The sequence below is a fragment of the Hemibagrus wyckioides genome, linkage group LG18 (assembly GCF_019097595.1).
Source record: "Hemibagrus wyckioides isolate EC202008001 linkage group LG18, SWU_Hwy_1.0, whole genome shotgun sequence".
Classification (NCBI taxonomy): domain Eukaryota; kingdom Metazoa; phylum Chordata; class Actinopteri; order Siluriformes; family Bagridae; genus Hemibagrus; species Hemibagrus wyckioides.
The window spans coordinates 22,327,903-22,352,500 of record NC_080727.1 but is presented as its reverse complement, the minus strand read 5'-3'; the positions used below and the strand labels follow the sequence as shown (position 1 = coordinate 22,352,500).

General features: G+C 39.8%; 2 protein-coding genes across 4 annotated transcripts; both read right to left on the bottom strand.

Moving 5' to 3' along the window:
- Window positions 1-4,964: 4,964 nt before the first annotated feature.
- snx12 (sorting nexin 12) lies at window positions 4,965-12,390 on the bottom strand. 3 transcript variants are annotated; one of them, XM_058415787.1, is made up of 6 exons: window positions 12,040-12,390; window positions 9,654-9,749; window positions 9,001-9,125; window positions 7,354-7,444; window positions 6,385-6,395; window positions 4,965-5,719 (listed from the first exon to the last, which is right to left on the bottom strand). In XM_058415787.1, exons 1-5 carry the CDS (start codon window positions 12,205-12,207, stop codon window positions 6,390-6,392), a joined length of 486 nt encoding a protein of 161 aa, XP_058271770.1. In that variant the 5' UTR covers window positions 12,208-12,390; the 3' UTR covers window positions 4,965-5,719; window positions 6,385-6,389. The 3 variants fall into 3 exon arrangements, with proteins under 3 accessions (XP_058271770.1, XP_058271771.1, XP_058271769.1); XM_058415788.1 differs by lacking the exon at window positions 6,385-6,395 and having other exon boundaries at window positions 4,965-5,706; window positions 7,346-7,444; XM_058415786.1 differs by lacking the exon at window positions 6,385-6,395.
- A 1,056-nt stretch (window positions 12,391-13,446) lies between these two features.
- Window positions 13,447-23,775, bottom strand: LOC131369545 (porphobilinogen deaminase-like). The gene is made up of 14 exons (XM_058416306.1): window positions 23,461-23,775; window positions 21,487-21,540; window positions 21,166-21,238; window positions 20,880-20,929; window positions 19,505-19,560; window positions 19,291-19,368; window positions 17,879-17,956; window positions 17,679-17,754; window positions 17,431-17,544; window positions 17,115-17,153; window positions 16,871-16,990; window positions 16,681-16,734; window positions 16,353-16,439; window positions 13,447-15,496 (listed from the first exon to the last, which is right to left on the bottom strand). Exons 1-14 carry the CDS (start codon window positions 23,494-23,496, stop codon window positions 15,323-15,325), a joined length of 1,089 nt encoding a protein of 362 aa, XP_058272289.1. The 5' UTR covers window positions 23,497-23,775; the 3' UTR covers window positions 13,447-15,322.
- Window positions 23,776-24,598: the final 823 nt, after the last annotated feature.

The window sequence follows — 24,598 nt, the reverse complement described above, 5'->3', positions numbered from 1 at the left end:
TTCCTAATTCACATCACAGGATTGTACTAAAGTCTATTCAGTTATTTTCCACAGTAACAGATAATTTACAGGAACTTGGATGATGTATATAAGCTATATGAGCTAAGGTTAATAATAATCAGATTTAAACGTGTTATTTAACAAAGAAAAATGTATAATCATAGACATGCTGAATCTTTCTGTAAGGAGATTCTTTTGAACATTTAAGGACGGAGTCTTCAGACTCAGAGCTTTAACCAGCGGTGAGTTTTGATCAGTGACTGCGATACTTGTCACACATGCAGTACATAATCACGGAAGTGTTTTCTATAGTAAAATTTTATTTTATCCCTAATGAGCAAAGCCTGCTGCGACGGTGGTGAGGAAAAACTCCCTCATCCTTATTTGGGTGACACTGGACAGTAAATAATGTAAATGTAACTAAATAATGTCCTTTCTACCACAAGGGCCCATGAGGTCAGTGTAGTTTCAGAGTTCATTATAGGCACTAATTCCTTTGCTGTTGCAAGCTGACAGATCCGTGACAGTGTGAAAGTCCCCAAGTGGCTCTGTCCACGGCTGTCTCCTGGGTCACAGGCTGTCCACACAGATCCATCCACAGCATCAGTGAGTTGGAAACTCAGAACACTGGGAGCTTGGGAGTGGGATGTGTAGAAATTGCATGTTCTCCCTGTATGGGTTTACTCCGGGTTCTCCGGTTTTCTCCCACAGTCCAAAAACATGTACATTAGGTTGATTGGTAATTCTAAATTGCCCATAGGAGTGAGTATGTGTGTGTGTGTGGTTGTCTGTCTATATGTGTGGCCCTGTGATGGACTGGTGACCTGTCCAGGGTGTACCCCTGCCTTTCACCCAATGTGCACTGGGATAGGCTCCAGCAGATCCCCCTGACCCTAATTAGGAATAAAGTGGGTATAGAAAATGGATGGATGGATGATAATTGCTCTGATGACATACAAAAGGGTTCGGGGAATAAATGCAGCCAAAAATACAGTGGTATTTCGCAATAATAGATAAAGAGAGAGTCGCAGTAGATGGTGCACCATTGCCAAATGTAAATGTCACAATATTTTCATCTTTGTTTTTTTAATAGTTAAACTGAAGTCTTGAGTTTGTGACTTTCCATTTGGGGCGTGAGTTCAGATTGTTACTGGAAATGCATCAGTGTTGCCCTACCGGATAAAACAAGTTCAGCATTTTGTGGTTAGCACTGTTGCCTCACAGCAAGATGTTCCCAGTTTCAAACAGGCGGGGCCTTTCTGTGTGGAGCATGTTCTCCCCGTGCCTGTGTGGGTTTACTCCGGCTTCCTCCCACAGTCCAAAAACATGTACATTAGGTTGATTGGTAATTCTAAATTGTGGTTGTCTGTCTATATGTGGCCCTGTGATGGATTGGTGACCTGTCCAGGGTGTACCCCTGCCTTTCAACCAGTGTGTGCTGGGATAGGCTCCAGCAGACCCCAGTGACCCTAATTAGGAATAAAGCAGGTATAGACAATGGATGGATGGATTTTATTTTCTCTGCACAACGTACAGCAACCAACAGTTACATGGTTCACATGCCTATTATACATGATACCTAACGTATTGTGTACAGTTCTGTTGTGCATTATATTTAAGCGTGAGAATAATGCGAAATTATTTATATTGTGAAATCTTTGAACGCATGTTTGTTCCAGCTTTTTGCTCTTGTGTGTGTGAAAATACACACATTTTCCTGTTTGCTTTGGGGTATTTTGGGGACTACAAAAGCATATTTTGTCTGAGTTTGTATGGATAAATGCATGCTGGGCAGCACTCCAACAAAAGAAAAGAATTGGAAACTACTATTGGAAACTTCTTAATGGGCTGACCCAGGATGGTGGACCATGGTGTCTACTCCTGTGTTGCGGGTCAAGCTTAATACAATAAACACTAATGATGGAACTGTGAACTCGGTGGCCTTGTGTGAAGTCTGTGAGATGTTCCAAGAAGTGGTTTTCTTGTCATTTCTTTTGAACAGACTGAAGCCTATATATCGAAATCCGCTCCTTCTTTAATCTCAGTCTATGTCCCCAACCTGTGAGCTTGTGCATTGTGAACAAAAGACCTTAAAATCTCAGTTTTGTCCCACAGTATTGGCCCCTTCGTCTGGGTTTGGATGGAGACAGGCAAATAATTGTGGTCAGGAAAAAATGACATGGCCTTTGACTTTGGAAATGATGTGTCAGTATGTATAAACCTCAAACAGATTACAGATATAACTTCCACTCCATGGCTTAATGTGTCAGTCATGCATTATGCACAAACTTAACCCTGTGAGTAAGTGAGAGAGAACGAAGTGAAGGCTGTGACTGAAAGTGTAAAAATAATCACCGTTTAGTGGAAAGGAGAGAAATGTGTGGACTTACATGAACACTGAACTAAGTCTTTACATTGTTAGTATAAATCATAATAACAAAGGCCTTTTTTATTATTAGTTTTATAGAGATTTATGTTTTAGAGCCTGTAAGAAATTGCATTGCATGAGAAATTAGAACAAAACAACTAAAAAACGTATTTTAGTGTTTTGGCGTAGTGTTTTCTAATGAAAAAAGTATATATGTATTATAATGTAGTATAATTCTTCTGCGTTAGACTGCAATTTTATGCTCAAGTTGCATCATACGCGGTGCAGCAAATTAAATCTTATAAACACTGCCATCTGGCGGTCATAGTGAAAATTGCAGCTCTGAAAAATGATCATCCATGAGCACATTTCCCTAATGAGCCAAATATGTGTTTTCAAAGTCATGATCGAGTTTCCATTTTATTATATATACCTACACCATGTCGTTATTAAGTAAATATGTAACCATATAGTGTATACACCGATCAGGCATAACATTATGACCACTGCCTTAAATGTCTTATATTATCTGCCTTATATTGTGTCGGTCCCCCTTGTGCTGCCAATACAGCACTGACCCGTCAAGGCATGATGGACTCCACTAGATCCCTGAAAGTGTGCTGAGGTATCTGGATCACCAGCAGATCCAGATACTTTTGATAGATACTGACCACTGCAGACCGGAAACACCCTACTGAGCTGCAGTTTTGGAGATGCTCTGATCCAGTGGTCTAGCCATCACAATTTGGTTCTTTTGGTCAAACTCGCTCAAATCCTTACGCTTGTCCATTTTTCCTGCTTCTAACATCAACTTTGAGGACAAAATGTTGACTTGCTGCCTAATATATCCCACCCACTAACAGGTGCCGAGGAGATCATCAGTCTTAGTCACGTCACCTGGCAGTGGTCATAATGTTATGCCTGATCGGTGTATATTAGCAGTCACAGTCAGTTCCACCTAGTAGCCTACAGTATACAGTACCATTCTATGACTTGCATTGCTGTGCTTCTGAATTTTTGAATCTGATTGGTCAGAAGTAGGGAGTTAATTTATTTTCTACACCAGAAGCTCTGAAAGCAGTTCTGACTCTAATTCACATCACAGGATTGTATTAAAGACTATTCAGTTATTTTCTACAGTAACAGATAATTCACAGGAACTTGTATGGTGGATGATCTATGTAAGCTATATGAGCTACGGTTAATAATAATTTAACAAAGATGTATAAATAACTAACAAAAATGTATAATCATATGCTGAATCTTTCTGTAAGGAGAGTCTTTTGGGAACGTTTAGGGAAGGATTTTATGCTTTCTATTTTCTCAGTAACATGAATAAATTGGAGAGAAACCGAAAACATGCTGTCGAGGATCAACCCTAACAGCTGCTACAACATAAATGATAACAGGAACTTCCTTGTCTTGTGGATGTTTCACAAGAGTACATGTAACTATAAATTAAAAATCATGATGTGTTCATAAACAAAAACAACAACAAAATGGTCATCAGCTTCTCACCAACTTAAGAGTTTTAAGTTTTCTGTAAGGACATGTTTAGTTGACATTTATGGAATGAAGCTGGTCAGTGAACAACTGTTAATAGCTGCTATAACACAAGTGACGAAAGCACTAACTTGTCTTGCAGATGTTCCACAACTATATATAACTATGAATGATTAATAAATGTCAAAAATGCAATTGTTACCAGAATCATCAACCTTTATACTGTAAATGTACACAGATAAGCCATAACATTATGACCACTGACCGGTGAAGTGAATAAGACTGATGATCTCATCATGGCACCTGTTAGTGGGTGGGATATATTAGGCAGCAAGTCAACATTTTGTCCTCAAAGTTGATGTTAGAAGCAGGAAAAATGGACAAGGATTTGAGTGAGTTTGACCAAAAGAACCAAATTGTGATGGCTAGACCACTGGATCAGAGCATCTCCAAAACTACAGCTCTTGTGGGGTGTCCCCGGTCTGCAGTCGTCAGTATCTATTAAAAGTATCCTTTAAGTCCTCTAAGTTACTATGGAGGCAAATAGAGACTCCACCTCACAACTTACGGGACTTAAAGGATGTGGTGCTACCATCTTGGTGCCAAAGCACACCTTCGGGGATCTAGTGGAGTCCGTGCCTCGACAGGGTCAGGGCTGTTTTAGCAGAAAAAGCGGGACAGACACAATATTAGGCAGGTGGCCATAATGTTATGCCTGATTGGTGTATAGCCATGTAACATTCACATCTCCATACATTTTTTACTGATACAAGTTGATGGTCTATTAATTTGCCCATCCTCTTAGATGATGTACAAAACAGGGGATAGAGCGCTCAAGGCCCAGTTTAGCTCCATAGGGATATTATTGAAGCACTCAGGGAAGTACAGTATGTGCTAGCTGGAGGTCCACTGGGGCAGGAATCACGCTGGCCAGTGCAGCAGGACACGCTGTTATAAAGTGAACACCACAAAACAAATAAGATACAACTTTATCTATTTGGAGTAAAGCAGGCAGAGGGATTTTAATTCAAGGGGCAGGAATGACAGGACAATTCATGAAAAATGAAGAAATACTACACTTGTACACGATAAATGTATATAGATTGGAATCAGCAATATTATAAATTTATTTAAAAAAAAACAAAACAAAAAATAATCTCGATAAAGCACGGCAGAGGGATGGGGGAGCCGCAGTGATTTTCATTGTGATTGAAGGTGTATAGTCCCAAGCGCCATGATCTAACACCAACACACAGAGAAGCCAAGAAAACACACAATGCTCTAACACTCTACTCTTCGATATATATATATATATAAAGAAAAAAAAAACACGTATGTAATAGATCGGAAGGTACATAAATGAACCATGGAATGTCGAACAGGAACGATGCGTGGTCCCAATTTTGCTCCTCACGTCTGCCTTGCTACATTTTATTGATCATTCTGAATCATGTGGCAAATGAGGCTGGATGCTTAGGTTCGTGTTTAGGACTCGGGCAAAGACAGAGACTCCAGGGGCGTGGCTACTTGTTAGAGAATGTTCCTTACTGTAAAGTGACATGAATCTGGCACAAACGAATCATTCATGCAATGTGAGATACTCGTGCAGATACTCTATTCAAGTCATTATAGCTGGGCTTCACTAAGATTATTTAAAAAAAAAAAAAAGAAGAAGAAGAAAAGAAATTAAAGCCTGGACAGCAAAACAATTACCGACTGTTTTTTCTTTTTGAATTGGGGTTCAGTGTTTTGTTTTTAGAGCACCTGAGTAAGCGTGCTAGGCAAATATAAGCACAGAGATGAGGCAGTCTTCTGAGCGGAGGAGGCGCCTTAGTCTTACTGTAGCATCTGAGAATACAAGTGAGGGGGAAGAAAAAGACCATAATGACATGACACCTGAAGGAATACATGTTCTCATAACAGTAATAAATAAATAAAGAAATGCTACTTAAGAGAGTTAAGACCTTGGGGTCAGACTGACACGGACTAAGCAAAGGTTTATTTACTTTGTGGAATAAGACATTCATCAATATATACATATCCCATGGTATTAGTTTGAACGATTAAGATCATTCAGGTTAATGCAGAGCGGGCGATCATGGTGCTGTAAATGACAAGTTAAAAATAATATAAGCCAAGCATAACCCATCTGCTGTTTAAAAATATATAGAAATAAAAACTTACCTGATGTAATGGTCATGCAATCAAGACATGCAACTTGCAAAATAATAATAATAATAATAAGAAGAAGAAGAAGAAAAAACAAACCAACCAACTCCTGATCATTTTTAACTAGCCGATATTGACCGGTATGAGTGACAAGCAGAAATAATTAGCAAAGCAAGAATGGAGGACAGGAATTACAGCGCCTGCAGGTCAGTATGGGTGATGAGTATGCGTTTCTTAGCATTAGAACATAATTAGGTTCCATGCAGACATTGGGTTTCCCCAACAATAATTTTACGACAGTATGATTTTCAAAAAAGTGAAGATAGAAACCCCAAAAAACTTACTTCATTCATACCTAAAATAGAAGAGAGAATAAACAGGGTAAGGGTAAATGGTTTCTCTTTTCAGTAAATCTCCACCCAACAGCACTGACTATTTCGTTATACTTTATTTACAGACAAACGTCACAGGCACAGGCTTATTAACACAGGAAGAGAACAAATATAGTCATTCTGAGGGAAATGACTCGACTTTGGCAGGACAACTTTTACAAAGTTGGCAAATACTTTTGTCCTCTATGAAGCGATGTTTGACTCTCTAACTACAGCATCACCGCCTTCACATAATTCAAGCAGCTGTCGTCTGATACCACATCACAACGGGTACATCACCCAGTTTAGTTTTTTAGGGTACATCAGTTTAGTTCTTGTATTTTTTTTGTAAATAATGTTCTCTGACCAAGCTGCATACACAGAACACTTTTACCTTATCAGTGCAGAAGGCTAAGACCTTAAATATTTTGATCAGTGACTGCAATACTTCTGATATTTTAGATGCGGTTACCACGTGTCACACATGCCATACATAATCACGGATTTCTATTCCTAAGTGTTCTCCATAGTAAAAGTAAGCACTTATAAATTTCTACTGGAACGCACTCTCCATCCTCCTAGTACTGACCGGAACATCTGCCTGAGAGGACAAAGACATGAGCCAACCATCTTTGTTTAGTGCTACAGCGTTCAGGTATGATCATATATTACACGCTCACACACACACACTCTAAGAAGTACATTGTATAGATGTAAAACAAATACACCGTGTGTGTAAAGTCTCAGACACGTGTACAAAACATCATCTGGCCAATAGAGTCAACTCCTGCATTGTTTTATGATGCATCTAGCTTTACTTGGTGCAAAAAATCAACGTTACTCTGCAATGTTTTTTTGCAGATGAGTAGGAACAGAAGTTGAGAACAGGAGAAAGAAGAACCCCGCCCCGAGTCCCGCTTTTGTAAAGCCCTACTGCCGTACTTTTCCAGGGATGTAGTTGCGGTCGATGCTCTCCTCCTGCAGGAACATGTGAAGACAGCGCTCGTTCTGAGCCAAGGGGTGACCGGCAATTCTGAAAAAGACAGAAATGGGGAGGGGGGACATTTTGGCCAAATGGCAACCTTAGATCTAACTTCTGTGGTGAATTTAAATATTTCTTAATTATATTTTTATATGAAATGCACAGTATTTGTTCAAGGTGATGTCAGAGTTAGCTCTTCCCTCAACTGTATCCTAAACCACTGGAAATTACAACATGCCTGAGTGTGAGCAAAACTGTGTCTCACTAGAAGCCATTACATTTTATACACTATTTTAGTGTTTTATAAGTATTTTATCTACTAAACCCAGTTGCATAACTTATCACTTGCATGTGGTCATCTATGATACATCTCACAGACTAATACAAAAACACTTCGTCTGATCTTGCTGTGCTTCACTGAGAAAACTAACAATGCCAAATAGTTAATTAACTATTTTATGATAGTTTAATGAAATTAGAATAAAGCTTGTTTAAATCTAACGATTAATCCAGATGTGATATGTGCACAGATTCTGCATGCTTTCAGGCACATTGAAGACTACACTACACTACAAAACTCCATATTAAGCTTTCAATGAGCAATGGGAATCTGAATAAAAACTTTAGCTGTAAGTAAAAATAGTTAGGGCTATATACATTTTTTGTATCCAGCATTTATAAATGCTTATTTAATGACACACCTTCAGTATCCCAAACATTTACAATGTTAAGTGCCTTTAAGATTGCACAGGAACTACAATACTCTCCACAAAAAATATATTTATATTAGTTCAGGTGTTGTTTTTCAGGGGTTGGGCTCGGCCCCTTAGTTCCAGTGAAAGGAACTCTTAATGCTTCAGCTTCATACCAAGACATTTTGGATATTTCTCCCCCAACACATTGTGGGAACAGTTTGGGGATGACCCCTTCCTGTTCCAACATGACTGCACACCAGTGCACAAAGCAAGGTCCATAAAGACATGGATGAGTGAGATTGGTGTGGAGGAACTTGACTGGCCTGCACAGAGTCCTGACCTCAACCCCATAGAACACCTTTGGGATGAATTAGAGCGGAGACTGTGAGCCAGGCCAAAACGTCTGCCTTTACATGCACATTTGCAGTTATAACAGCTTCAACTCTTCTGGAAAGGCTTTCCACAAGGTTTAGGAGTGTGTTTATGGGAATTTTTGACCATTCCTCTAGAGGTGCATTTGTGAGGTCAGGCACTGAAGCTGGACAAGAAGGCCTGGCTCACAGTCTCCGCTCTAATTCCTCCCAAAGGTGTTCTATGGGATTGAGGTCAGGACTCTGTGCAGGACCTTGCTTTGGTCAGGAAGGGGTCATCCCCAAACTGTTCCCACAAAGAGCATGAAATTGTCCAAAATGTCTTGGTATGAGGCTGAAGCATTAAGAGTTCCTTTCACTTGAACTAAGGGGCCGAGCCCAACCCCTGAATTCAATGAGGTGTGTCCCAAAACTTTTGGTAATATAGTGTATCTATGATATTGAGATAACTGTTTTTCCGATTTCAGTGTTATTTGTTATCTTCAACACTTCATTATTAATCTTTTTATGACGTTGGTTAAGGGTCGTCTCCACAACTAACCTGTTGATGAACTGTTCAAGTCCGACTCTCCTCTCTTCAATGAACGACTCCTCAAATATTCCCTCATCTCCACGGAAAGGGAGCTGTCTCTTCAGTGCTTTCCCGGGCAGAGGAGGCACAACAATCTACAAGACAGTGACACATGCGTGTTTCGATTCAAACCAAAACGCAGGAAGGGGGGGGGGCAGGCGGTGAAACAAAACCAAACCACCCATCAGCAACTATGTGCAACTGTGCGTGTTAGTCGTTGGTTGTCAGTACCATTTTTTGTTTATTCAAAACACTGTGGACATACTTTTAACTTCAAGCTCATTTCCAGCGTGAGCTCTTCCTTTTCACACTGCTAGCAGATAATACATCTTGATGGTCTTACAATAACCCTAATTAAGAGACTCACAAAAACTAGGACGACTAAATACACACTTAGGCTCAAACCCTCTAGATACATTTATGGTGCTAAACAGTAATATAACCAAGTGCATCACCAACAGAAGAGCAAAATTCTGATTTAGTGATGTATTTAAGTGACTCAGCTCCCTTACGTTACTAGCCACATCTCTGCTTTAGTACTTCTAAATGAATGAAAGCAGATGAGCAACATTTTAAGAATCATACATGCCATCGTTTGTATTTCTGTTTCTTTAGGATCTTACCTTACTGTCTCTTTCCAGCTCATTTTTCAGCCACTCAAAGTCGCTGTACCTTCTTCGTACACAAGATTCTTTCAACTTGAAAATGGGGAGGTTGGTCTGTTTACAGAAAACACAAAATGTTTATAGATTATCACTTTGGTCAAAGCCTGGATTTATCTCAAGGTTGAATTTAATAACGATACGTTAGCTTTGTTAACCCTTTCTAACAGTATACTTGACTTTTTGGGAATTAACCAACAAATTATAACAGACTTGTAGCGATAAAATAAGATAAGTTGGGTTTCTGTGGGTAGAGTACTGTAACTCCATGTTTAGGTGATGACGAGCTGGCTGATGGGAAAATGGAGGGGTGTAAAGAATTCACACCTCTGCTAGTAAAACACTTCAGATGATAACCACAATAACATTTTAACATTCAAACCTAGTACACTACTTAAAACAGCACTTACAGATAAACTGCAAATAATTAAAGCTCTGACTGTCTTTCATATGAGCCATTAAACCATATTTGTCCTTGACCTAATTGTCTGCAAATTATTAACATATGAAATTGTGAGTAAAGCTTTGTGCATCAGGTCTAGTGCACTGTTAAGCTTTGGTGAGGAAAGAAAAGTCTTCAGCTCGATGCTCACAGCTTCATCAACTGACTACATGATAATAATTCATACATAATGAACACACAACGTCTCCAAAAAGGAGTAGAGAAATCTAGTGACGCTGTATTTTTATCAAGATAAAACCGACATATTCAACCATTTCAGTCATTGTTCTAGTTATGACGTTTTCATACACAGAAATACACTATATTGCCAAAAGTTTTGGGACACTTCTCCAAATCACTGAGTTCAGGTGTTGTTTCAGGAATTGGGCTCAACCCCATAGAACACCTCTGGGATGAATTAGAGCGGAGACTGAGAGCCAGACCTTCTCGATATCACAACATCAGTGCCTGACCTCACAAATGCGCTTCTAGAGGAAAGCGCATGAAAAGAGCATGAAATTGTCCAAAATGTCCTGGTATGAAGCTGAAGCATTAAGAGTCCCTTTCACTGGAACTAAGGGACCGAGTCCAACCCCTGAATTCAATGGTTTGGAGGGGTGTCCCAAAACTTTTGACAATATAGTGTAAGTGTAAAGCTGCCTCTAAAAATCGCGCCGTTCGTTAAGTAACTTTACGGTAACATCATTAATCATAAAAAAAACCAAATGGGACAATCGGATATATGAATGAGTTTACATTTAAAGAAATGTCTAAAATATTTACAGCTGTATGCACAAGTCTGCATATTCCCTTCAAAAAAAAAAAAAAAAAACCGCTCAATCTTTGCTAAATTTTGAAAATAAATGATTAGTGTTTCAGGTAAACAATTAAAACAATTAAACAATTAAAAGTTCCAAGATCACTCTCTTCTGAGTGTGAGATGTAGATAACAAATTTTTAAGGAGTTGTTACAGAACACACTCCCATTCATTATTACCTTTTTTTAAAAATATTTTCATATTTTTTAATATTTTCAGTAAATAAAATGTTAGAGCTACACCAGGTTGGGAAATTATGTACACACACACTATATATATATATATACACACATATGAGAATATAAAATATATATATGAAAAGAGATGCATTTCTTTCTCACTGAAAAATTCTATTCAATTTAATTTTTAACCTTTTTTTGTAAAAATTTGTATTTTTTTAAATTTCGCATTTCACTTTAAAAAATATTTTTCTTTTAAAAAGCATTCCATTTTATTTTTTCTCTCTAAGTGCTTACATAGAATTTTTTTTTTAAATTTTTTGTATAAAATATGTACACAGCCGCTTTGTATACTTTCTCGCTTATATTTTTTTAACATAAACATGTACGTAAAATGTGTTTTTTTTTTGTAAATATCTATAAACATAAATAAATCATTTTTTTAAAGATAAACTAATTGTTTGTGATGTTTTTGTTTGTGTTTTCTCTCCTCGTGCTCGTCGCTGTTTCGTGGTCACGAGAGCCTTCCAGTTTTAATGAATTAATCAGACTCGGGTTACGGCGCTAAAGCTAACGCTAAGCAGCTAACGGTCTGTCAGAAAGCAACAGCGCTTAGCGAACTGCTAAGCTTAAAAAAATAAATAAATAAAATGAAACAAACTGTACTGAATTGCAACTAAATTTACAACTGAATTAGAATTAATAGAGAAAAAATGGTGTTTTTTCAATAACATTATAACTGTTTCACGTCCTTAGGCAGAAGCTAACCCTGTAGCTATATAGCTAGCTATAGCAGTTTAGGCCGAACCGAATTCCAGACTCTCTCTCTCTCTCTCTCGGTCTGCTAACCAACTTGCTGCCGTTTAACCCAAAACAAAACCCAGCTTCAGACCCATTCCCGCACCTACCCGCATCCGGACTTCGTAAGTGGTGAACCGATTCCGCCCGACTCCGATAGTTTGAGGATCGTAGACGTCTATTTCCAGAAAATTACTCGGAGGTCCGTAAGCGTCCGTCAGGTCCTGCGGCTTGGAGTTTAACCGGCGAGTATCGGCCACAGTGGCTTCGGACGTCATTATTACTGGCTAGCTAGCTACTTCTGGGTGTAGTCTAGGACACGCGCAGTAAATGTTTCTTTACTAAGACATGAAATCAGCAAAAAAACAAAAAACCCAGACACCGAGACGATTGGCGATTTTCTTGCAGCTCAGCAAACAGCACAGGAAATCCCTCCGACCGTGTGCGGGGTTTTTCGCAACGCCCGTTGAATCAACCCGGAGACCGGTTACAGCCAATCAGAGATCTTCTTGCACGATAACTGACATGCCAGGATCCAATAGAATACGCAAACATGGCGAAGTGGGCGGGATTTAAGCCTATCACGTTCATAGACGAAATATTGCAAGAATTTGGAGATGGAAAAAGCAAATCTTTGGAAAGTCATCCGGCTTGTCGTGTGGAACACAACTATAAATGATAGTGATGAGGGTTTTTTGGGACAAGATTTATGTAACGTAACTTTCAAAAGCATTTAATTTCAGTTAAGTTTAATTTTATACTAGATACACTAATTTGGCAAAAGTTTTGGGACACCCCCTCCAAAATGATTCGGGAGTTTTATTGGGCAGGGTTGGACTCGGCCCCTTAGTTCCAGTGAAAGGAACTCTTAATGCTTCAGCTTCATACCAAGACATTTTGGACAATTTCATGCTCTTTGTGGGAACAGTTTGGGGATGACCCCTTCCTGTTCCAACATGACTGCACACCAGTGACCAAAGCAAGGTCCATAAAGACATGGATGAGTGAGTTTGGTGTGGAACTTGACTGGCCTGCACAGAGTCCTGACTTCAACACCATAGAACACCGTGAGCCAGGCCTTCTCGTCATCACAACAGTGGTGCCTGACCTCAAAAATGACCGTGCTTCTAGAGAGGAATGGTCAAAAATGTCCATTAACACACTCCTAAACCTTGTGGAAAGCCTTCCCAGAAGAGTTGAAGCTGTTATAGCTGCAAAGGGTGGGACAACTCCATATTACATTCATGTGCATGTAAAGGCAGGCTCCAAACTTTTAGCTATATAGTGTATAATGCTTCAGTGTTTAGTTTCAAAACAAATCAACCTGCTGTGCTGTCTAGGCTTTTTCCCTCCTCATGGTGTATGAGGAGCAAAGAGGTGGGCTGTAAAACACTACTAAAACAGGTCAAAGGTCGGATACTACATGGCGTAGGCTGAGTAGACGATAACACAAATCCCCCAGCAATCTTTGTGACTTGTGGTTTGTGTAAAAACAGGACATTAAAGTGAACATGGAAAACTGTAGGATTCTTTAATATAGTGTGTACATTTTCAGACTTGTATACGAAAGACATAGTGTTTTAGTGTGTGTGTTCTGTACAAAGATAGTTCTCAAACTAATCATAATAGTAATCATAAGATTATACATTACAATCATATTGTCAGAAACAAGGTATTAATGTGAAACTCAAATATCCATCCATCCATTTTCTATACCCGCTTTATTCCTAATTAGGGTCACGGGGATCTGCTGGAGCCTATCCCAGCACACATTGGGTGAAAGGCAGGGGTACACCCTGGACAGGTCACCAGTCCATCACAGGGCCACACATATAGACAGACAACCACACACACACACACACATACTCACTCCTATGGGCAATTTAGAATTACCAATCAACCTAATGTACATGTTTTTGGAGTACTGGAGTACCTGGAGCATGGTTAGAACATGCAAACTCCACACAGAAAGGCCCCTGTCTGTTCGATCCCAGGATTCGAAGCCAGGACCTTCTTGCTGTGAGGCAACAGTACTAACCACTAAGCACACTCAAATATCATGTTATTCTATATAACTATATAATGTTGTTCCTTATCAGACTTTTATTAAACACCAGAATGCTTTTATTGTGGGGTAAGAAATACTGCTCTGGAAGATAAATGGAGCAATAAACACAATAAGCCAAAACAACATTGCCAAATAAAACAATTAAAAATCATACAATAATGAAACAATAGCAAGCGATCACATAGATCATTAAAATATTATAGTATTGTAATATTTGGTTGAGAATATGAGAAGGTATGATCACATGAGCATTAAGCGGTAATAATACATTCATAAAAAGGAACTAACATCTCCCCAGAGTTTCATATGTGAAAGCAAAAATACTAAGGGAGAAAAAAAAAGTTCCCTAGTGATTTCAGTTTCATTTACACAGCTGCTTCTAGGAAAGACTTTACACACCATAGCAGGAAATGTTTTAGAACCCAGATTTCAACTTCTAATAGCATTATGTAAAAAATAAGCCAATGTTCAATCTACATGAAGTTATCATCAGGTACGCAGAGACATGATGTTCAGCTCGTAATTGATTATCACTTAAACAAAGCAGCTTTACTTGAAAGTCTTCTCATTGAACGAATATGTGGTTATGTTTTTTAACATTTTTCAGATATATAAAACGTCAAGTAGGTAGATTATGGTGGTGATTAAGTTTTGGATTATAGCAGCTCTGACAGTAGTCCAGTCATCTAAATCACATAATTTATATGAATGCCCTCATTCTAATAGGCTAAAAAAAATCCCTTGTATGGCAGACGCTCCACATAAACTAATCTAAAAGATGTCAAGATGTTCAGTTTAAATTCACGGAAGGAGTCTCCAGTGTCAGAGCTCTTCATAACAGTCTGTAAAAGTGTAAAGCTGTAAACTGAAGAATTACGACACAGGACATTGTGGTCTCTTGGCAACTTCAGAAATGGCTTTTTTTGCTGTTTCAAGAGAGAGGAACGCTGAAAGGATGGGTGAGGAAACATCTGTATTTAACAGCTTTACCGTAAGTGTGGCGTTCCTTAATAATCAATATAACTATAAATGGATGAAAAGTATGCAGCGTTATTTTATATATATATACATATATATACACATATATATATATATATATATATAAAATATAAATATAACATTTCTCAGTGTTGTCAAATTGCTGTTGTATAATAGGAATAAAAAACGATGTCGATAATTAGAACTTCAGCGAGCTAGCGGTAACTCTGCTTCACACAACCAATGTTGTTGATTATTTTCCTCTAACAGCATGCCAGTGTATAGATATAATAAAGAATGTTTGTGTTTGACACGGCATTCACGCTTGGATGATGGAATAGACCGATCTAGCGGGCGTCATTAAGCTGTCTGGCCACAGTCAGAATCTCTTTGGCTCCTTTGCTCAGCAGCAGATTGGCGAGGTCGACACCGAGCTTCTCGGCTGCGTCCTGAGCCGCTCCTGAGACCTTCAGTGCCGTGACTCCCACACGCTGCACTCTCTCATCAACCTTCTCCTGCTCCTGTACCAGGCGATGGCAAAATAAAAATGATGCGTGAGTTCACTAGACAAGCTCCCTGTCCTTTATGCAAATTCTGATTTTTCATGGAGATCAATGGGTGTGTGTTGGCATAGTGGTTAATGTGTTGGGCTACTGATTAAAAGGTTGCGGGTTTGAATCCTAGGTCCGCCAAGCTGTTCATAATCATTTATAATCGCTCATTTATAATCATTCGTATTCGGAGGACAACCACCTCCTAATCAACACACATAATAGCATCCTACACATGCTGTATTTCCATCACACAACTTCAACTGACTGTATGACTGTAAAAAGGACATGAATAATCACTCTTGGACATGAAAGGACATGAATAATCACTCTTGTTTATAATCATTCATAATCACACTCTCCAGTGTTTCTATAATTATTCATAATTACACTCTCTGCTGTTTATAATCATTCATAATCACACTCTCCAGTGTTTATATAATTATTCATAATTACACTCTCTGCTGTTTATAATCATTTATAATCTCACACTCTGTTGTTTATAATCATTTATAATCTCACACTCTCCGGTGTCACGCAAATGAGGAGGTTCCCTTTTGAATTTTCCTCTCAAGGTTTCTTCCTCATACCATCTAAGGAAGTTTTTCCTCACCACAGTCGCCTCAAGCTTCTCACTAGGGATGATTTTGTCTTTTATTCAAATGCTCTTCTCATGGAGTTCAGTCAGATACCTGTTCTGCAGTTTATCACTGTCTGTACAACCTAAATAAAAGCGTAACCTACTCTGTATAACGCAATGTACCGTTTTCTCTCTATAGTGTGAAATAATGATAATGTGGAACAGTGTAATATTTGGATAAATAACCTGATCCTCAGACTCGATGCTGGTCTGCATGGTGTCCTTCAGGCTGTCCGAGCCATCTAAACTGTACACCGCTCCCGTCAGATACAACTGAAAAACACAAACACAAGAGCAGGAAAAATAACTTCCTGTGGCTGTTTTTAGTTTCTTTCATACACACACAGAGAAAAATATCTGACTGGTAATGATTCAGAACAGGGATAAGGGGGATGTGGATAGGATTCATTTACACTTTTGACTTTGTAAGGACATTTGCCTAGTGTCCATGATTAGGTTAGGATTAGGGTTAGCTTAGCTTAGTGTGTGTGTGTGTTTGTGTGTGTTCCTCTACCTGAGAATCTTTAATTTCTGTGTGAACAGCAACAGGAACACTGCATCCTCCTTCCTGTAATGTGAAGCAACACATTACACATTGAAGAACTTAAGAAGCAAGAAGTGTGTGTGTGTGTGTGTGTGTGTGTGTGAGAGAATGAATGAGTGAGATAATGCAGAAAGGTCACAGGCGACAGTAGAATTGTTACCAGGCGCTTGAGGAAAGCTCTCTCAGCGATACAGCGCAGGACCGTGTCCCGATCATGCAGCACTGACACCATCTCCAAGATGTCCACATCACAAGCCCTCACCTCCACAGCCAGAGCTCCCTGAGACACAGCACACACTATAACTGACATGTTACTACACAGATCCAATGTATAGTAACAATGTGTCAATGCTCTAACTAAATAAACAGGAATTAACTGAACGATTAGCCTGATGGAGACCCACCTGTCCAACTGCATACATGCAATCATCAGGACCGAGGATCTGCAACAGCACGGAAAACACAAAAATACTGAAGAAACACTCAATATAATTTAATTTGTATAACACTTTAGAGCTTCTAACACATCAACTTTGAGGACAAAATATTCACTTTCTGCCTAATATATCCCACCCACTAACAGGTACCATGATGAGGAGATCATCAGTCTTATTCACTTCACCTCTCAGTGGTCATAATGTTATGCCTGATCAGTGTATAGTAAACTGCTCTCACAAGACAGAACACTGATCTTTCTGAAGAGAGGAAACACAGAGATACCTGGCTGATTCTTCTTTCCCAGCCCATCCTCTTCAGTCCAGCTGCAGCCAGAATAATAGCAGCAAAGTCATTGTTCTCGTCCAGCTTCTTCAGGCGAGTGTTGAGATTACCTCTCTAAGATGCCTTGTTAAGGAGCGTACTGATTTATATACACAAACACACACACACACACACACACACACAAACACACACACACACTCTCTCAAGCAAGCACTCCGCTGAATGAAAACAATGCATTAGAAAGATACAATATCCTTAAACTCCAGGTGAGGAAACCGCTTCTTCAGCTGCGCTGCCCGGCGAAGGGAACTGGTGCCTATGATACTAAAGGAGGAATATTCAAGACATCCACAAAAATTCAACAAATAAACAAAACCCCTTGAAACACAGAGCATAGATGATAAAGAACCTCTGCAGGAACCTGTTGTATCTGGAAGACCCATCATACCTTTTGTTTGGTAGTGATTCAAGACATTTTCCGGCATTTTTGGGATGCAGAACTACAGCATCAGAGGGGTTTTCTCGCCTTCGGAGGAAAAGAATTTTACATTAAACATGTGGTCATCATCAGTTATGTGCATTTATACATCAATTCAATTCAATTTACTATTTATCTCTAACATTTATACCTAATGAGAATTTATCCCTGAGGAAGAACCCTTGAGAAGAACCAGGCCTTAGAAGCCTCATTTGGGTGACACTGGACAGTAATGTAACTGGTGATAATGTCCTTTCTACAAAAGAAACCAAGAGCTATTGAGGAACTAATAGGTCAGTGTAGCTTCTGAGTTAATTACAGACTCAGCACTAATTCCTTCCTGTCGAAAACTGACTGACGCAACCACAGTTTATACATTATATATGTATATCAGTCTGAAAAAACCCTTTACATGATCAAACCAAAATCCACAATGTTTTTGTATTGACCCAGTAATGCAGAATACATTAAATAAATAATTATTTTAGGCATCATTTAAGACTATATGTAGCAACAGTAGCTCGTCTGTTGGATCGGATCACACGGGCCAGACTTCACTCCCCACGTGCATCAGTGAGTCTCAGCCGCCCATGACCCTGTCACCGGTTCACCACTGTTCCTTCCTTGGACCAATTTTGATAGATACTGACCACTGCAGACCGGGAACACCCCACAAGAGCTGCAGTTTTGGAGATGCTCTGATCCAGTGGTCTAGCCATCACAATTTGGCCCTTTTGGTCAAACTCACTCAAATCCTTACGCTTGTCCATTTTTCCTGCTTCTAACATCAACTTTGAGGACAAAATGTTGACTTGCTGCCTAATATATCCCACCCACTAACAGGTGCCATGATGAGGAGATCATCAGTCTTATTCACTTCACCTCTCGGTGGTCATAATGTTATGCCTGATCGGCGTATATAGCTATTAGTCCCTCAAGAGCTCTTGGTTGCTGTTGTAGAAAGGACATTTACATTATTTACTGTCTCTCAACCTGGTTCCTCTTAAGGTTTCTTCCTCATATCATCTCAGAGAGTTTTTCCTCACCCCCGTCACCTCAGGCTTCTCATTAGGGATAAATGTAAAGCTGCTTTGAGACAATGTCCATTGTTAAAAGCGCTATACAAATAAAACAGAAATTGAAAAAATTAAATGAATATTTTATTAGAAATGAAAGCAAAAAAAAAAATCTCCAGTACTGGAGCTGGTCAATCCTGTCATATATAACATAAATGAACAAACCCTACAGCTGTCTGACCATCTGTATCCTCTCAAACCAACTTCATGAAAATAACCAAAGGCTTGAGGAACATCTAAAAGCCTTTCTTTCAAGTCAGTACTTGTGTTTTCTCAGTACAGAGAGCCCACTTTTGTTCCACTCACTTGAGGACGGCTCCTATAGTAAACCCCACAGGAAGACTCGTGGGCAAGTCTTTCAAAGAGTGGACGACCAGGTCAACCCTGTGAAGACACAAGGATCACAAGGAGAAAAAAAATAAAAACCCGGTTTGTCTCCATACACATCAAACACCTGGTTACGTACAAGGTACTGAAGAGAAGACCCAGCAGATGTAAAGGTCATCAGAGGCGTACTCACTCTTTCTTTTCCAAAGCGTTCTCTAACTCCTTTGTGAAGAGACTCTTTTCACCTATCTTTGATGGAGAAAAAGGAAAAGCTGTGAGATGATATGCTAGGGAAAAAAAATCAACAGAAAATAAATGGCAAACGTGTTTCTCTTTCAGTTCATGGTGATCACGTGACATTTCAGTTTCTCCTCACGTATTGTGTCTTTTCTCTTAAACTGATGCTTAAAACAGCTATTCATCAAGATTTCTGCTGGATTTTAAAAGACGAGCATGAACAAATGTACACTATAAACCTGTATAAACTACATATATATTATGGCAAACACTATGCTGGTAAAATAAATGCTGGATTATGGAGTAAAAGATTGTAAATTTTAGATCAAGAAGATGATTTTTGCAGCTATAACAGCTTCAACTCTTCTGGAAAGGCTTTCCACAAGGTTTATGGGAATTTTTGACCATTCCTCTAGAAGCGCATTTGTGAGGTCAGGCACTGATGTTGTGATGACGAGAAGGTCTGGCTCGCAGTCTCCACTCTAATTCATCCCAAAGGTATTCTGTGGGGTTGAGGTCAGAACTCTGTGCACTGTCCACACCAAACTCAAACATCCATGTCTTTATGGACCTTGCTTTGGTCACTAGTGTGCAGTCATGTTGGAACAGGAAAGGGTCATCCCCAAACTGTTCCCACAAAGAGCATGAAATTGTCCAAAATGTCTTGGTACGAAGCTGAAGCATTAAGAGTTCCTTTCACTGGAACTAAGGGGCCATGCCCAACCCCTTAATTTAATGATTTAGAGGGGTGTCCCAAAACATTTGGCAATATAGTGTATCAGTGATGTCTCAGTTACTCCATGTTCTTTCTTAACAGCATGGTTATTATACTGTTTATTACTCAGTTGTTACCATGAACACAGCATGAGCATGCAGATATGAACCTGTGATTGTCTGATACACTTGTAATGAACACCTTCTGACCAATCGTATGCCACGATTATGACTTATCTTATTACATTAAGAGTGGAGAGTAAATATTGGATGGACATTACATTCTGCGGAATCGAATAATGAATTGTGGACAATTACATGATTATGTGTATAATAACTTCAGCTGCCTTTTCCATTCATCAAGTCTCATTCGAAATTCGATGCTGAACACCAGTGTAGTCTCATCTTCCAAACCTCCCCAGGGATTCAGAGCATTTATATACTTTGAGGATAGAAAGGGAGTGAAAGACAAACAGAAAGAAAGACATAAAATCCAGTTGTTGATTTTATTACATGCAGCGAGAAGTATTACGAAAGCTTGCTTCTTAAATTTCAGGCACTTCTGGAGAAGTCTAGAAGTGACTTGGAAAAAGTCCATGGAAAAGAAAAAGGTTTACCTTCGATAGGGCCGTGTCGAGTATTTTGTCTCCTATCGTCGACATGGCCACTGTAACAGACGTTCGCAATGTCATTAAACACGACAAATCCAGAGTATAAGATTTATATACATTCTCTCATTTAATCATTAAACTCCACAGTGACGACTAAACCAGGACCCGGAGTCACAGAACAGATATGTACACTGACCGATGACAACCTCATGACGAATTTAAGCAAGCTCCATCAGTTCAGAGCTAAACAGGCACTGTGTTAGTGTTTCAGGCTTGAGTGGTGAGCTCTTACCGATTTCAAAGTGAACGTCAGGATACACGTCTGTAAGCTTCTCTGCCACGCTGTCTGTCTGAATCCGAGCGAGCTTACGTCCAAAACACAGTGAGAGAGTGAGATCAGAGATCATGTTCATGTTAGGCATCATCACAGCAATTCAGTGCATTCATTCCTCAAGGTACAAAATGTACAATAAAGTACACTTATATTGCCAAAGGTTTTGGGACACCCCTCCAAATCATTGAATTCAAATGAATTACACAAAGCTCCGTGTTTTAACTAAAACTCGGTCCACATGTGGACAGATAGAGGTACAGTCACATTCGACACACATACCTGGCTTTTCCTCGTCCCGATGCGGATGACCCTGCCGGCTTTACCGTCTCCATCCTGCAAAATATATAAACATAGATTTAAATATAAATATAAATCCAGTGTAAGGTTATCCATGAGAAAAACGCACGTCTAAAACACCCTGAAAGCCAACAGACTCACAGTCAGAACCTTTATTTCTTTATACTTATTGAAAATGTCCGATAAGTCGATTTCCATTCCATCAGCGGGATGAAATGCAAGCGTACAGGTTAAAAGAAGAAGACAACCTGAGTGGAATTCTTTTCTTCGCACATCCTAGCTGAGGAAGTCAGGGTCAGAGCGCAGGGGCAGATATGATACAGTGCCCCCTGGAGCAGAGAGGGTTAAGGGCCTTGCTCAATTGCCCAGCACTGGAGCTTGGTGGTGCTGGGGCTTGAACCCTGATCCTCCAATCAACAACCCAGAGCCTTAACCACTTGAACCACCACTGTCCCTAAAAAAGGTTAAATGGTCCTTTTGCCATGGTCCGATAATGTACTGATGTTGATGTACACCGATCAGGCATAACACTGTGAGCAGTGAGAGGTGAAGTGAATAAGACTGATGATCTCCTCATCATGGCACCTGTTAGTGGGTGGGATATATTAGGCAGCAAGTCAACATTTTGTCCTCAAAGTTGATGTTAGAAGCAGAAAAAATGGACAAGTGTAAGGATTTGAGTTTGATGAAGGGCCAAATTGTGATGTCTAGACCACTGGATCAGAGCATCTCCAAAACTGCAGCTCTTGTGGGGTGTTCCCGGTCTGCAGTGGTCAGTATCTATCAAAGTGGTCAAAAGAAGGAACAGTGGTGAACCGGTGACAGGGTCATGGACGGCCGAGGCTCATTGATGCACGTGGGGAGAGAAGGCTGGCCCGTGTGATCCGATCCAACAGACGAGCTACTGTTGCTCAAACTGCTGAAGAAGTTAATGCTGGTTCTGATAGAAAGGGGTCAGAATACACAGTGCAGGACGGGTCAGGGCTGTTTTGGCAGCAAAATGTGGGCCAACACAATATTAAACAGGTGGTCATAATGTTAAACCTCATCGGTGTAAATTGGGTGATTGTTCAGACAAAGAACAGTAGAATGTGATGGAAGCTACAGGGTGACATTATCAGGGTGGGGTTGTGTGTGTGTGCGTGTGTGTGTGTGTGTTGTGGGCCTCCACCCTTGGGCCTGGCCCCTGGCCTTGGTGATTAGACCGCCTGTTCACTGTGTCCGTTACGACCGCACTGATAATCTTTCACATCTGCACACATCAGCTGGATCACTCAAGAAACCCTGACGCTGCATGAGCAGATGGAATGTGTTGGTTTATTTTTCTATAACAGAATTTCTGACAAGTGAAACGGCCATAATTCAAATCACAGGCTTGTTCTAATAGCTTTAATATTTCTGTACTAACAGATCACAGACAGAGATAGACAGAGCTGTGTCAGAGGTCAAGATGATGACCTCACAAAATAATAATCTTTCGATTATATAGAAGCTAAATAAAACCTTCCTGAATAGTAGTACAATTTCTGCAGGTTTATAATGAAATTAGATCGTATGTTTTACTGAGCGTCTTGATGAAACTGACAAAACTGTTGTTTAATGAAAAATTGTATAATTGTTGTCACGGTGAAGTTTTCTGTAAGGAAATGTTGATTTGAAATTTTATGGAAGGAGTCTCCAGTGCCAGCGGATTGTTTGACAGACAAGACAATGGGAGAATGATGTTACTGGAAAGCATCAACTTCAGGATGTTAAGAGGTCACGTGCCAAAATGTCTACTCCTTTACACCTATATCAGTTAGGCTATCTCTCTCTCTCTCTCTCTCTCTCTGCACACTCACTAAGCATTCATTCATTTATCTTTAATAAACAGTTTAATCAACTTTCCTTCCTAAATAAATCCGAATTGTTTAAGGCTCGCGCACGTGCTTTCAAAAATAAAGGTAAAGGTGTTACCTGAGAACTTGTTGCTGTTTTTTTGGCATCAGACATCTTTTTTCCCCCAAGGTTTCGGCACTTTATTATAAAATCACTAAGACGAGCACCTGAACAATCCCCGACTTTTAAATGCTACTCTCCTCCAGCGTTAAATATCACCACACAGTTCCGTAACCCTGCGGTAAAGTGAGGACTCTCAAGCACCTGATGGTGCTTCTTCTCCTCCTTCTCCTCCTCCTTCTTCTGTTACTTTTACAAGAGCGGATATTCTTGTTTACTACCACCTAGTGTAGACTGAACTGAAACACACATCACGGTACACGTGCGAGAAAACACGCGTGGAAACAGACACGCTGGAAGGAGGAATCCTTCCAAAATACAGGCTTTGGTGACGACATCGTTTTCAAAATAAAAGTCTATAACCTTTTCAGTTGTTTGTATTCCAGTAAGCTTCCTCCAGTTTGGTCATTCTCCTCTGACCTCTCTCATTAACAAGACATTTCTGACCACAGAATCCCAGGAGATCTGCCGTTCAGAAACCAGCACCAAGTGGTTATGGTGTTGGAATACTGATCAGAAGGTTGTCCCTTCAAATCCCAAGTCCACCAAGATACCGAGCCACTGCTGGGCCCCTGAGTAAGGCCTTAACTCTCAGTTGCTCACTGTGATAAAATATAAGTCACTCTGGATAAGGGTGTCTGCCAAAAATGTAAACGCTGGCACTGATATATGTTACATAATGTACAGTAGGTGTGTGTTTACAATTTAACACCATACATTAATATCATGAAACTTTCAAAGCAAGCTTAAATTCGATTTCAGTTCAGTTTTATCAATGAACATCGTCTCAAAGCAGCTTTACAGAACATAAGAAACAAAAAAAACAAACATGCAAAAAGTCCTAGATGTTAGACAAAATCATTCCTAGTAGGAAGCCTGAGGCAACTGTGGTGAGGAAAAAACTCTTACCTTAGATGGTAAGAGGAAGAAAGCTTGAGAGGAACCAGACTCAAAAGGGAACCTCATCCTCATTTGGGTGACACCAAGGTTGTTGTCGTCCTCGAAGTCCACATAGGGCCGACATCGTTGCTTTGATATACCCGAATCCACACAAAGCAGAATCCAACTGGAGCTGGTCCATCTCTGGATGCCTTTA